The sequence below is a fragment of the Stegodyphus dumicola genome, chromosome X1 (assembly GCF_044657685.1).
Source record: "Stegodyphus dumicola isolate Sdum_Otavi_A_Nest chromosome X1, ASM4465768v1".
Lineage (NCBI taxonomy): Eukaryota > Metazoa > Arthropoda > Arachnida > Araneae > Eresidae > Stegodyphus > Stegodyphus dumicola.
The window spans coordinates 15,081,926-15,096,478 of record NC_140780.1 but is presented as its reverse complement, the minus strand read 5'-3'; the positions used below and the strand labels follow the sequence as shown (position 1 = coordinate 15,096,478).

At 32.0% G+C, this 14,553-nt stretch overlaps 1 protein-coding gene across 1 annotated transcript in view; it reads left to right on the top strand.

Moving 5' to 3' along the window:
- Positions 1-14,553, top strand: part of Rok (Rho associated coiled-coil containing protein kinase) — a 165,139-nt gene that overhangs the window by 73,865 nt on the left and 76,721 nt on the right. Inside the window, exons 7-12 of the mRNA XM_085807766.1 lie at positions 3,654-3,829; positions 5,490-5,574; positions 5,732-5,876; positions 8,606-8,836; positions 10,234-10,393; positions 10,652-10,694. Of these exons, the coding sequence (XP_085663892.1) occupies positions 3,654-3,829; positions 5,490-5,574; positions 5,732-5,876; positions 8,606-8,836; positions 10,234-10,393; positions 10,652-10,694 (840 nt within the window). The remainder of the gene's footprint in view (positions 1-3,653; positions 3,830-5,489; positions 5,575-5,731; positions 5,877-8,605; positions 8,837-10,233; positions 10,394-10,651; positions 10,695-14,553) is intronic.

Sequence of the window (14,553 nt, the reverse complement as noted above, 5' to 3'; positions counted from 1 at the left end):
GTGCTTAAACCGGGTGCATGACAAATTCCAACATCAACATTGGCTGATCGAGACCCATGGAGTGACAAAGAAGTCAGGAAAGACCAACTAGATGGCGATATTAAATCCGTAATTGACTTAATGGAGTCTTCAAACAGAAAACCTACCTGGCAGGGCATTTCGATCTTTAGACCTATGACAAAACAATATTGGGCTCTCTAGGGACTCACTCCACATTCAAAGCAGCCGTCTTATACTGGAAATTTGAATTGGATGACGGAAAGACTTCAAAGGTTCTGCATCCCGGACATTCATAAAGAAGTACATAGCAGCCCTATAGGAGGCCAATTTGAAATAATTAAGACATTGCAGTTATTTTGAGAGCCCTTTTACTGGAGTAATGCAAAGGATGGTGTGCAAAAGTGCTGCCAATCTTGCAATGCCTTTGTGGGTCGGAAAGGACCCCCCCAAAAAATACAGCCGATGATAGCTGCAACGTTACAATGTAGGAGCGCCTTTTCAACACATCACCTTTGACATTCTGGGACAGCTGTCCCAAACTGCTGATGGCAAGAAATACATCATCGTTATCAATAGTTACTTCACCAAGTGGCAGGATGCGTATCCTATTCCTGATCAAGAGGCTGTCATTGTAGTAGAGGTTATGATACAGCTTTGGATTTTCAGGTTCAGAGTGCCTCTTCAGTTACATTCCAATCTGCATGCTACTTGGCATCGACAAATCGAACGACACCGTTACATCAGCAGTCGGATGGTATGGTAGAAAGGTTTAATTGAACCATTCTAATTAACCTCTCGTTAGTAGTTTCCAGAAACCAAAAGGACTAGGACAAGAACTCACTACTGTTCTTACTGGCCTCTCGTAGTGCTGTCCATGAAACTACCAGATATTCCCCATCTCAGAAGCTCTTCGGCCGTGATCTTCGTCTGCCTTGTGATCTCTTGTCTGGTCGCCCTCTGGATGCACTTTTATCGCCTAAGGAGTACATCCAAGATCTCCAGGCATGGTTTGAGTTGGTGTTGCCAGAAAATGTTCAACTAAAATAGCAAAAGAAGACACAAAAAGTTGCAAAAATCACAAGTGACAACAGAGATCACATGATTTTTGTGACGTCATAGTTGTGAATGCTCACATGATCTCTGACGTCATCAAAAATTTACTGTCTGTCGGTTCTGTAAGTTACAGACTGTATTCAATTTTTAGTCTTTTTAATTACATATCTTAGCTTTGACGAAAATTTTAAAACTATATTGCTCATTTTTAATTGTTTAAATATCCATTTCTTTTTAAATTAATTCTCATTTAATTAAGGTTTCAATTTTTAAATTAATTTGCAGATATCAATTCTTAAGAGATTCCTCACGTTTAGACTCTTAGCTGTTTTGTATTAAATTTTTTGAGTTGGCAGTTAATTTTTTTTAATTCTTTTTTTGGGGGGGGCTTAATTGTGAACATTTTAATTGAGGAATGCTTTGCTGTGAGTTTTCCGTTCTGTGTGGTGGATCTGTTTCAGATTCTGATTACTTAAGGAAACCTTCTTCTTTCACTGTTAAATTAATTTTTGTTGTTATTTAGAAAAATGCCATTCCTTTGATTTTTAAGTCATTTCTATTACTTAGTTCTTAGCAAGGAAATCAGGAGTATGAATTTATTTCTCTGTTTGGGTACCCAATATATGCTGCGTAAGCTACAAGTTCTTTGGTTAAATTCGTTATCACCATAGAACTGGGGTTGGACTGACCTTAAAAACAAAAGGCACGGGGTACGAAGGAGAGTGGTGAGAGGTCTCGAAGCATTTTTTTTCTTTTTACTTTTTTTCACTTCCCTTACCCCTTTCTCGTTATACCGGCATCAGGCTGTGAAACCTTGAAAAGGAAAGCCCACATCTAAATAAGGTTGCCAGATGTAAATTTTTATTTAAAACTAAATAAACTATGTTTTAAATATAAATTATATTTAATTAATAAGTTATTTTAAAATAAAAGCATTTTATGATATATCAAAAAAATTTTTGAAGTTGAAAAAATAAACAAAAAATGATGGATGTCGCAAAAATTTCGCAAAATCGCAAATACTAAAATTTTAATAACACAAGTTTGTTAAAAGTCGTAAATTAGTGCAAAATCTCACGATCTGGCAACACTGGTTTGAATTGACACGTGATTTTGCATGAGAGCGAGTCAACTTGGTGACACAGAAGATGAAGCCCCGATATGACATGAGAGCTACAGGACATTGATTCATTGAACGAGACATTCATTGGTTGAGCCAGAGCATTCATTGGTTGAGCCAGAGCGACGCAGGATACTTATAGCAGAAGTAGGAATGACGTCATCTCACGGCAACCAATCAGCTATCGGCACGAATCGGCTATTCAGATGACGTAACATCACGTTTCGTTTTTGCATCTCAATTAGGTTGAAACAGTCCGTTCTCAATGCAAACAGTGGCAGCAAGAAAAAAGAAGTAGAAGTAACTACTATATTACATTAAAATAAGAACTAAACTAAATAAACATTTCAAGGAGGAGAGATGATGCAGTAAAAGGTTTACAATAAGCTATATTTTTCAACAGGTTTTTGGTGACTTATTTTTGTCGCTAACTTTCTGACATCGCTAAATTTGGCGAGAAATCGGTAAATGTCGCCTGACCTCGCAACATTTAGTCTAGTCCCTGTATAACCGTAATATGTATTGTAATTGAAAAATGTAATTTATCACTATATTAGCAGTAACCACAATTCGACCCTCATATTGCTTTCCAGGAATTTTCGAGAAGCAGAAAATACTAGAAGTATCTTGGTGGTCAGTTGAAAACTATATAAGGCAGGAAAGTGTTTCTGCTCTCGGTTAGTTATTGTTGTTGTGAGTTGTTAGTTCACCATAAACTGATATATCTTTGTTAGCTTTGCATTGTATATTCATAGTGGTTTGAAGGGAGACTACAGATTGTACTTAATGATACTGTGAACACCTGTACCAGGATTTCTATGGAAAATTACAAAACTCGGAAGTATTTCTTTTGAGAAAAACAAATTTTATTAACCTATTATCATCAAACCTCTGTGCATTAAATCTGTTAAGAATCCATACGCATACAACAGTATGACTCGCAAAGTAGTGTATGCTCACATATTTTCTAGTGTTCATATTATAAATAAAATGTGTTTTGTCAGCGACTAACTTAATATATGGAAAACTGAACAAGAGAAAAGTATATTTTTTAAATATGGCTAGAATTGAGGGAATTCTCTAAATCTTTGTAGGAAAATTGTTTTATACTGCAATTATTTAAACAATAATATAGCTTAAGAATTACATTTATTGAATTGGATAAAGCATCAGTTTTAGATTTGTAAATAGCAGCAGTTTGTTTACCAAACACAAATCCGTATGTGACATCAGTTTGCTGGTATGTCATAAGTAATAATATGCAGTTACTGCCCATTTCATAGGATTTACAGTTTGATAACTTTATTTCTAAGTGCACCTTGCAAATTCAATGAAATACTCATGAACTGTTTTCAGTAAAGCAGATAAATTATGGGGAGCAAAGCAACAAAAATTGAAAATGATTTACTTCATTAATATACATATGATTTTAATCTCACATTAATTTTTTGCATTTATTGATTTTGTTCCATATTTATAGCTACATTTTGCCTTCCAAGATCACAAGTACCTGTATATGGTTATGGATTATATGCCAGGTGGGGATCTAGTGAATCTTATGAGCAATTATGATGTGCCAGAAAAATGGGCTAGATTTTTCTGTGCCGAAGTGGTATTGGCTGTGGATGCCATTCATGCTATGGGATTTGTTCATAGGTAAGCATGTTAATACACTCATACTTCCACTGAGGCAGAAAAATTTCATGTTTTGCATTGTTATTTATGCAGTTTCTTTTAAACCTATTTTGAAGTTTCAAAGGTTAATGTTTCAGTTGTAGATATTGGGAATCTCATACTTTTTAAATATAATCAAATAAGAATAAAAGATATATGCTCTTGCTTGTAATCAGAGAATAAAATATCTTTACATTATTTAAGTCGTTGATAAAGTATGGCCAGTGTGTCAGCTGCCATAGGTGCAAATTAAAGGATGGGAGGTGCCAAATATGGAAAAAAAAAATCATCTAAATAATAAAGATTAAAACAAAATGTTAAAGGAGATACTATTTTACATTCTATTTGAACATTCATTGAAATCTTTTGTGTAAAAATTGTACCACCAAAAATAATGCAATGTACCATTAGTAGTAATATACCATAGTTTGAGAAATTCTGGTTTAGATTCTAATTTAGTATATTTATACTGCAGTAGATGTAATAAATTTTATTACATTGAGAAGATGTTCCATCTGGTGTGGTGGTTAGTGATCCTGACTGCTGCAGTGATGGGCCTGGTTTCAAATCCAGAAGAAAGCATGGTTGCAACTGTTTGCCCCTTCGTAGGAGGGAACAGTGGCCACTTAATGAAATAGCCACCACTTGTGGCCTTTGTAGTGGTGCAAGTCTAATGGCTATTAAATGAAGTGCCCGACCATTAAAAAAAGTATTAAGAAGGCAGTGTTTTCAGTGTATGATATATGGATTTATTTGTTCAAATTCAACACTTTTAGACTCGAATCATTCTCAACATTTGAATTAAATGGTTTATAACTGATTGTTTCATTTCTAGGGTAATTTCTCACTAAAGTCCTTGTCTTTATTTATTGTTTTCAGGATTTTAGCTTTACCTTATATAGCAACCATGTTAATATTTGCATATGATTTTGTCTTGAATCAATTTTTTAAATCTTTTTTTATTACCTATTTAATTTAAAATTATAAGTTATCTGTCCATGACGTTCCCCATGCATGCAGACCTAACGCTATATACACGAGTGCATAAAAAATAAGCAAGTTCAATCATGGAGGAAGATTCTTCCTGTTATAAAAATCAGAGATTCATCTAATTGTGAAGAAGGCAGTAACAAGTTGTGCTGGAAAAAAATGGAAATGCAAAATTGACCATTTAAATGTTCTCAAAAACAAGCAAAATTACTGTTTTGTTTAAATGCTTTGAAAAAATACCATGGAAATGGACCATTTAAATGTACTAAAAAAAGTAAAAATACTGAACTTTTAAAAAATTTAAACAAACACACAGTATGCCTGAAATTTGATAGTTTAGATTAATCGTGTTTTTCAGTTATCCATGACCCGCTTCCCTGTGCATTAACCTGGATAGTAGAGAGTACATTGCCATTAAATAAAAGTGATACCATATTTTTTTAAAATGTTGTATAATATCTTCTGTAGTGATAATGTGCTTCATTGTAAATAAGCTGTTTTGATATTAAATTGTATAATTTCTTCTGTAGTAATAATGTGCTTGTAAATAAGCTGTTTTAATATTGTAAAATTATATATTTACTGTACAAATATCAAGAAAATGCTCTGAATTATTTCTTAGATTTTAGAGAATATATTTAAATTTTTACAGAGATGTTAAACCAGATAATATGTTACTAGACAAACATGGTCATCTTAAACTGGCAGACTTTGGAACTTGCATGAGAATGGGCCCTGTAAGTATCATATTTAACTTAATGAGTTTATGTAACTAGAATTTAATATGCTGACGTTGATTATGAAAGTGATAGTTTTAAATCTTAACTAATTTGTGCATTTGTATTATTTAAAAATGTATGACTTATTTTATGTGTAAAAATATTTTTATTAAAGGATGGTTTAGTCCGTTCTGATACAGCTGTTGGAACACCTGATTATATATCACCTGAAGTTCTAAAATCTCAGGGTGGTGAGGGTCTGTACGGCCATGAGTGCGATTGGTGGTCAGTAGGTGTATTTTTGTACGAGATGCTTATAGGTATGTTATTTATTCAGGTATTATGCATTAGAACTAATATTTCTATATCAATGAAAAGTTTTGTTATCAGGCCAATTTATACACTGGAAAAGTTTTACTTTTTAAAGTTGCTGAGCTTATTAGCCTTAGTTTATTAAGGTACAGTGTCTGGAGACTGCAACAGATATAATTTAGAATGTGCTAAAAATTTCACTATGCCAATTATTGGTTAAAATAATTGCAAAATTTAAGTAGTGTTATATTTTAAAATAGGTAATAGAAAATAATGTTTGCATTTTATTGTAATTATTGAAGCAGCAAACACTTGCTTTAATTACATTATTTAAAATTGTGTTCACTGGATCTTTCTTTTTTTGTGATGTTCCCTTCTTCCCAATATTCCTTATACTGTTAGTGTCTTCTTTTATGATTATTACCATTTAAAATATTTACTGTTTTATGTAATGGAGAAGAAATATCATTTCTCATATTTATCATTTCTTACTATGCCCTCCCAGAATGTTTTGTACCAATATGCAAACATTAGAACGTGGTCTATAGATACATTTCTTTTAGATTGAAATTTTATTTAATCTAGGTATGTCTCTTTATTGAAATTTTATTTAATCTAGGTATGTCTCTTTATCGAAATTTTATTTAATTTAGGTATGTCTCTTTATTCAGTATAAATTTTGTGAACTTATACTGAATAAACACTTTTAATTTATTAAAAATTTACAACAGAAAAAAAAATGTGTAAAATGAAAGGCCTAAAATTTGTTTTATCATTGCACACTAAATGTCACTAGATAGAAATTCTGTTTTTGACTTTAATCACAAAAGTGTGATAGTAAAGTGTACTTATAAGTTCTGAATGTTCTTTAAATATTCATGTTCCCAAGTCTCTGGAAAATTAAGATTAAAACCTTGCATAGGGGTGGAAAAAATTGTAAGGAAGTTCCATAGTACAGTTAATTTAAGGATTTACACAGTTTGCTGTTTGCAAAACGGTGAACTAAGGGAAAATTTTCAATTTTTATTTTCTAAAGTCGTTAATTTGATTTTAATTTGCGATCGTTTAAAAAAACTCTGACTATATTTTATAGCAGACGTTATAAAAATTATATCCTGTATTAGTTGTCTTCTAATACCCATACTCTTCCAGTCATCCCCAGCCAATCACCCTCCTACTGTACATCTTATTCTTGGTGAGAAAAGTGCATTTTTTGCTTTTCGCAGGGGAATACATTGCTTTTACATATCTCAGTTTATAAAAAGCAGGTTGATTCAGTTCTCTGAGAATCCGCAAATTATATTTTGCAGGGTAGGACTGTATATGTTAGGTAAAAGCCATACATTCTCTTCGAGGTATAAAAATAATAAACATATCTTATGGAAAATCTGGCTATTCCTTTCCTTAGATGGAATCATCTAAGGAAAGGAATCAGGTGTATTAATGACAGAGTAACTTAACCTGTTAAACACTGGTAGTATGGAGCAAGTTTGTTTGTGAAGTCTGTAAGCTCTGAACTGTATGGGAGTCTCTCAGTGTATCATATAAAAGAAGTCCTTTACCCTTATAAGGTCCCCATGAGACATCCCTTCTGTTAGACAGAAACACTTGTTCCTTCTACCGTAGTTCACTTAATTGATCAGTACTTCCATATTGGTTAGGTGATTTAAATATGGCAAAACACACAAAAGCTATCTGACTAAGGAGTGAGATGCATTCGTGGAGAAATTTGTAAAGAAATTTGGCTTGTATTCACATTATACATGGGAAAAACCATGAAAACCAAGCATGAATCCAGCCTGTTCAAACAATGTCAAACTACCAGTATTCAGCAATTTTAACCATTCTGCTATGGTGGGACACTTTCATATTATATTTTCTAAGGGATTGTTAGCTTGTATTTATAATGTAAATTATAACTGTTTATAGTTCTGCTTTTTTTAATTAACCTTGAAAATGGCACTTATATTTTTAATTTATGGCCCTGAAAAGAGCCTGAGATATTCAGTCCCACTAAGAATAAGACCAATTGTGATTGCTAACACCTGCCAGTAGCTGAGTGGATAAGACTGCTAAATACTGGTACTTCAGCCTGGGTTCACAGCCCATTGTGTGGGCTGGCTACATAGGTATTTTTATTGTTCACCCATGTATATGAATTCAAGCCACTTTGCTACCCTGAGAAATTTTCAGGAAGGCATCCTTGCAAAGATAATGCTCATATGCTGTGCCGAAGTCAACAAAACAAACAAAATATTATTACATTTTATGTTTTAGCAATGAATTACAAATAATTTAAGCTTTTGAGATATAAACTATTATTCCTTTTTTGCTTGTAGCTCCTGATCAAGAAGTGAAATTGTATGCGACCTTCTTCACCTGAAGATTTCGCATCACTTATATTTAACTTAACATGATCTTGATTTAAAAATTTTTTAAAATTTGAATTTCTTTTAATTGTTATTTGTTATATAGTATTTGGTATTAAAAGATAGTCTATTAATAAACTGAAAGTGAAATCTAGTGTAGGGAAAAGTTTTTTTTTTTAATTTTTGGGGTTTGTGTGTAGGAAAAAATATTTTCTCACTTTTGAATATATATCATAATCATTTGGCAAATTCAATTTTGAAAGCCTTTTCGCACTTAGTAAAAGTATTTTGCGAATTCTTCTTCTTTTTATAATATGTGTTTGATTTTCTGCTTAAATTCTTTTGCCTAAAATACTTTTTTTCTGTAGGTGACACTCCCTTCTATGCAGAATCTTTAGTTGGAACTTATGGCAAGATAATGGATCACAAAAATTCGTTGAGTTTTCCTGATGATGTTGAAATATCCCCTGAAGCAAAAAATCTTATTTGTTCCTTCCTTACAGAGAGAACACAGCGTCTGGGTCGAAATGGTGTAGAAGAAATCAAAAGACACCCATTTTTTGACAATGATCAGTGGACATTTGAAAATATTCGAGACTGTTAGTACCTTTATATCCGAGTTGAAGTTATAAATTTTTTTTTTTGAAATCAAAGTTGCTGTTTGAATTATGTGTTTTGAGATTCCATAAAAATACTAGACATATGTTTTATATTCAAATTTGAATGTGGGTGAAACAGCAACTAACAGCTTTGTAGTTACTGTTTTCACCCAAATTTTGCATAATGGTATAGCGAATGTGAAATGCAGGTGTTTGCCTTTCAAAAATAAACAAGAATATAGAGATTAATGTTTTAAGTAATCTGTATTAAAATTTCTGTGATTCCTTGAGTTTACCAATGCCCATGTGAAATCCTAGCACTGCAAACTTCGTTCGAAAGCAGCTGACAGTGCTGCTTATATCAGTATCAGCAGTAATACTTTTTAACATTGTTTTTATATCGAAAATTAATTTATGAAATGTTTTTTAAGCAATGGAGATTGTTGTAATCAAAAATACCATATAAAAAGTTGTTTTAATTTAATGTAATTAATTACAGATTAATTTACAATTGATAGAAAGATCTTTATTAAAAAATAGTCAAAATGTAAAATATTTTGTAATTAGGCCTTCTGAATAAATATTGGCATATCCTGCAATTTTTCCAACTGGATACTTCAAATTCCATGGGATATGCTCATGAGTATTCACAAATCTATCTCTCGTATAGTATCCTAAACATTGAATTGATCCTAATTTTTCTGTAGCATGTATTTATGTTTCTCAAAACAAATTACACTATTAAAAATAATGAAAATTTTTTATGAAAATTTCAAACCTTCATATTAATCTGCACACTAAAAGAAAAAGTTACAGATGAAAAAAAATATTCGCATAAAATTCCAATGAAGCACAGGTGAAATAAATGAAAATCGAAAGGGAATAGGAATCTTATCTAATAAAAGCAGCTGATAGTAATATTATATAAAAAATAATAACCTACTGGAAAAATATTGAACATGGCTTAACAGTCAGCATTAGAAAGTGATGCAAGTCTGTAAATTTGTTCTTAAATTTCTTCAGAATTATCTATTAGAATTTGTTATTTGTGTGGGCTGTAGTTCGTTTAATTTGATTGTCCTGAAACCTCCCATTAATGGTGCCAAGTTTTGTTTTCATATAATTTTCACCATAATTTGGGAAACTTTCTGTAGTGTCTAGGATAAATGATTAAGGAATAAAGTCATGTGACCATCTATGTTGGCTTATTCTGAGGCCTATTTTCTATAGGTCTTAGACTATATCAATATATATCCATTAGTGTAACTCTTTAACAACTAACAAAACCAGATTATGAACTCTATATTAGTTTGCTATATTTGGATTTAAAAAAATTATGTTAGAACTGTGTGTTGTCATATGGTAGAATACAGTGATCTGTTTTTCTTGATAATTAGGTGTTCCACCAGTTGTCCCTGAACTTGCTAGTGATGATGATACAAGCAATTTTGATGAAATTGAGAAAGAAGATAACACTGAAGAAAATTTTCCTGCATCAAAAGCCTTTGCTGGAAATCATTTACCTTTTATTGGATTTACATATTCTAGTGATTATCAGTATGTGCAAAATTAATGAGTATTAAGTGAAAATTAATAACACTGCTTAATAATGTAGAGATTTATGGCACATTGAATACATATTTTAAAGAGTATTTTTTATGGAAATTACATCCTGATCTATTTGCATATGTGTATGTGTATATATGTATAGAGAGAGTCTGTTAATATTCATGGTGAAAATCTATGTTGTATTTTAGAGCTGTAATTTTTCTTAAAATTTAACGTAATTAACATAATAATTTTTTCCTCCCACAGGTTAATGTCTCGAGGGTTATGTGCTGATAATAAACGTGATGAAGTTAGTAAATATATCGTTAATTTATCTTTATTAGATTGTGAAAAATATGCTTGTAAATTTTTCTGAAAATTGAGAACTAATTCTTTACTTTTCGCTTTGTATATTTTTTGGAATGAATGCTATCTGCTGTGTTTTGCTCCTCAGACAGACAAGGTAATAAATCTATTAGTCTCTTTTCCTTTTATAAATTTGTTTTATAAATATGAGATAAAAATAATGCTATAGCATTTGGTTAGTTCAATATTTTGTTTGTAATTAGCATGCAGTTAATGTCACTAAGAGCTGGTATCATCTTGAGATGAGATTAATAAATATACAAGTTTCAAAATGGAAAAATATTTTATTACTAATATGTCTTTAAAGGAGCTGTAAGTATTTTAAAACCAGATTCTTATAAATTTAGGTCACAAACTTTTGTATGGTTGGCAAAGGGCAGTCATGGAAAAATTCTGTATTATTTGCTGTAATTGTTCTTTTTCCTAAGTCAAATTCATATAAACAAGACTTTCAAGATTTGAAAAACGCTTGTGCAGAAAATACATACTTGCATATATATCTCTAATCCTAAAATCAGTAATTTCAGTATACTTAAATAGCTTTTATCTGAATTGTATTTGGCAGAGGTAAATAAAAAATTTGAACCCGTTTGGAACATTTATTCATAAGAATGTAAGAACTGTTCAATTAATTTCTGAAGTACACTTCCTTTAATTAAAAAAAAAAAAAATGAAATATATGAGTTATTTACAGAACTGGAATACTCAAATGAAATAGCTTAAATATTGGGGTATTATCCAAGAATTTCTGATTGGTTTAGATGAAAGATCTGGCACTAGCTTCAGTTCAAGCAGAAATGATGAATCATTTGTGCTTGAATTTTAATTAATCATCTTTGAAGCATTTTGTTGATGGTGTAACATCCCAGAATCTGTGAGGATTGTATAGTTTATTTAAGCAAAGAAAGCCTGAACTAATAATATATTGTTAAAGAAGTGTTCTGATCTGAGTAAAGTGTTAAGAAAACATTTCAAGAAGCATTTTCAAAATAATTCCTTCATTAGCAGTGGAGGCATAATAACTACATCGTAGGATAGTTAAAGAGTATTGTGATGAATGCTATTGCTGAAGTGTAGCTGCAATAGGAGAAAAGAATATGAGTGAATTTATCTATGATATTAACTTCTTTAATAAAGTTTCAATCACATATGCCTTAAAAAAAGTGCTTTTGATTTCTGTTAAAAGGAGTGATAGAATATGATGGTATAAGCAAAGGTAGTTGTGAGGTCAAAAGAAGGGGGGAAAAAGCAATTTTTATCATATGCTTTTTATGTTCTGCAGTTGTATGCTGTACATGTTTGCACACAACATTTTTAAATGCATACGTAGTATATTTCAAGATATTTGTAGCATCTGTCATGGCATGGGCTTGTATGTCTGCAGAGGATCCAAGTAGGCTGTGTGTTATGTATGTATACAAGAATGAATCCTGAAATATATAAAGAAATTTTGGAGAACTGTTTACTGGTTTCATAAAATTGATGCATTGATATTTTGCTTTCCAAATTACATTTAGCATTATGTCACATTTAAAATCTTATACTAAGTAGTTTAAACAAAGGCAGTTGGACAAAAAATTCATCAAGAATAAAGAATCATTACTCATTAAGAATTTCTGAAGGAATTACAAAGAAAAAGGTTAACCCAAGACTTTCTCCACTTAGCTCAAAGGAGCATTATTTTTTAGTTTCAAAAGTATGCGAGAAGGTTTGGGTCGAAAAAGATTGTAAGGGAAGAGCAAGTAATAAGCCAAACATTTATCCAGTGTTATGTAAGCATTATGCAGTGTGATATAAGCATTTATGCAGTGTTATATATGCAAAGAACTAATACATCTTTGTTTAAATTATATGCTGCAAGTATATTAATAGAATTATAAAATTTTTAAGCAGCTCTAGTTTTGAGTTTCCTAAATGAGAGTTTTTATGTAATTTACCACACCATTTTGTTGTGTGTTTATTTAATTTATAGATAATGTAAACTTTGATGTAATAATTAGCAGTCTATTTCACATTGCCAACTAAATGAGAAATTAAAGATTATTGAAAGCATTTTCCTCGATTATTCTGTTGCTTTTGAAGGTATGCATAATTTAAAATTGAAAGTTGCAATTTCACCAACATTAGTCCTTTTATGCAAAGGCAAAAGGCTTTGAGTTTTGCATACCAGTTCCGTACCTCATCTCTAGCCTACTCAGCTATTTCCTACCTGATCTTTCAGCATTTTCTTTTCAATCGACATTTTTCATTGTTTGGTATGGTTTATTTGATTATGGCAAAGCACACAAAGGCTATCTTCTTAAGGGGAGGGATGTCCTTGTGTAGGACTTTCAAAGGGAAACCTGCTCGTATACATGTTGTACATGGGGAAACAACATAAATATTTCATTTAAGACTTCATAGGTTGCTGCACTCAAATCCCATAGTAATTTCAAGACATTTTCTGTATTTAGGGCTTTTCACAGGAACAGGTGATTAATTCAGAGTAGGGCCTCATTATACTGTACATTGGATCTTTATCAATTAGTTCACAGTTTCCACCATTCTCCTGCACCAGTCACCTTTTGCAGCATTGAGGAGTGTGGTGAGCATACTCAACTATCCTTCTCTAGATTAGATTGGAGGGTTTGCTGGTCTGATAATTTTTAAAATTATTCTTTAAAAATTTGGTACATTTATAGAATTATCAGGTTTTTAAGATATCACTGCAACATTTGATCTCCATCAATTTGTCTTTTACCTTTCATCTCTATCAGTCAGCTATCAGAGTACCCAGGAGGGTGATCGGCATAAACATCTACTCACCTATCTACATTTTCAGATCTGATAATACTACAGATTGTAACATAGACAGCTTATAATTTACAGGATTGTCTAGTTTTGCTGTTGGCAGTATAGTAGGTTTGTCCTTTCCCTTTTGAATGTATGACACTGTAGTGCAAAAATAATGGCAAACTGTTTTTGATCATAGTCAGAAAAGGAAATGGAACTGATATCAAACAACACTGAATAGAAGAGATTGTTATATGGAATTGTTTTGACAGGTAAAATAGATTAAAAGTTATTAGGACAAGTGTAATGGATTTAAAAGGAGTTATGGTCAAAGTGGAATAAATAATTCGTATCAAATGTCAGGATTTCTGTTAGAATGGGATTGAGAGACTTAAAAGCTGGCAGTTACAACCTGATTACGAAATGGCATTGTTATGCATTGTAGTGACTGACAACCTGATTATGAAATGGGAGTGCTATGCATTGTAGTGACTGCAGACTGTGTAGCTTGTTCCAAAGTGCAGGATTAATTGATTTTAAATACACTATTTTGCAAAAAAATCGAAGCACCAAGAAGGACTTTTGCGATTGTGACAAAATTTGGTATGCAAAAATATCTTGATCGAACATGCAAATGATCAAAGTTTCAAGGCAAATGAACAGAAATTGCGATCATAGCGCACACTTCTAGTGCGCAGTTCGCAAAGTATAAAACAAGTAACAGCGGCAGAAAATTTATCTTTTTTTTTTTTTTTTTTGTTCCTGCCATAGTAATTCTGTAAAGAAGCAACTAAAGATGCCATTATGATGAACGTGGTCGCATTATAGGGTTGCGTGAAGCTGGGTGTTTATACCGAGCAATAGGTCGCCACCTGCAGTGTACAGACATTGCTGTGCAAAGATGTTGGCAGCAATGGTTTGTACAAGGAAATTGCCATCGAAATGAAGGCTCTGGAAGGCCAAGGAGCACAAATTTGAGGCAAGATAGGATGATTGTTCGCTAGGCCAGAGCCACCCCAATGGTATCATTG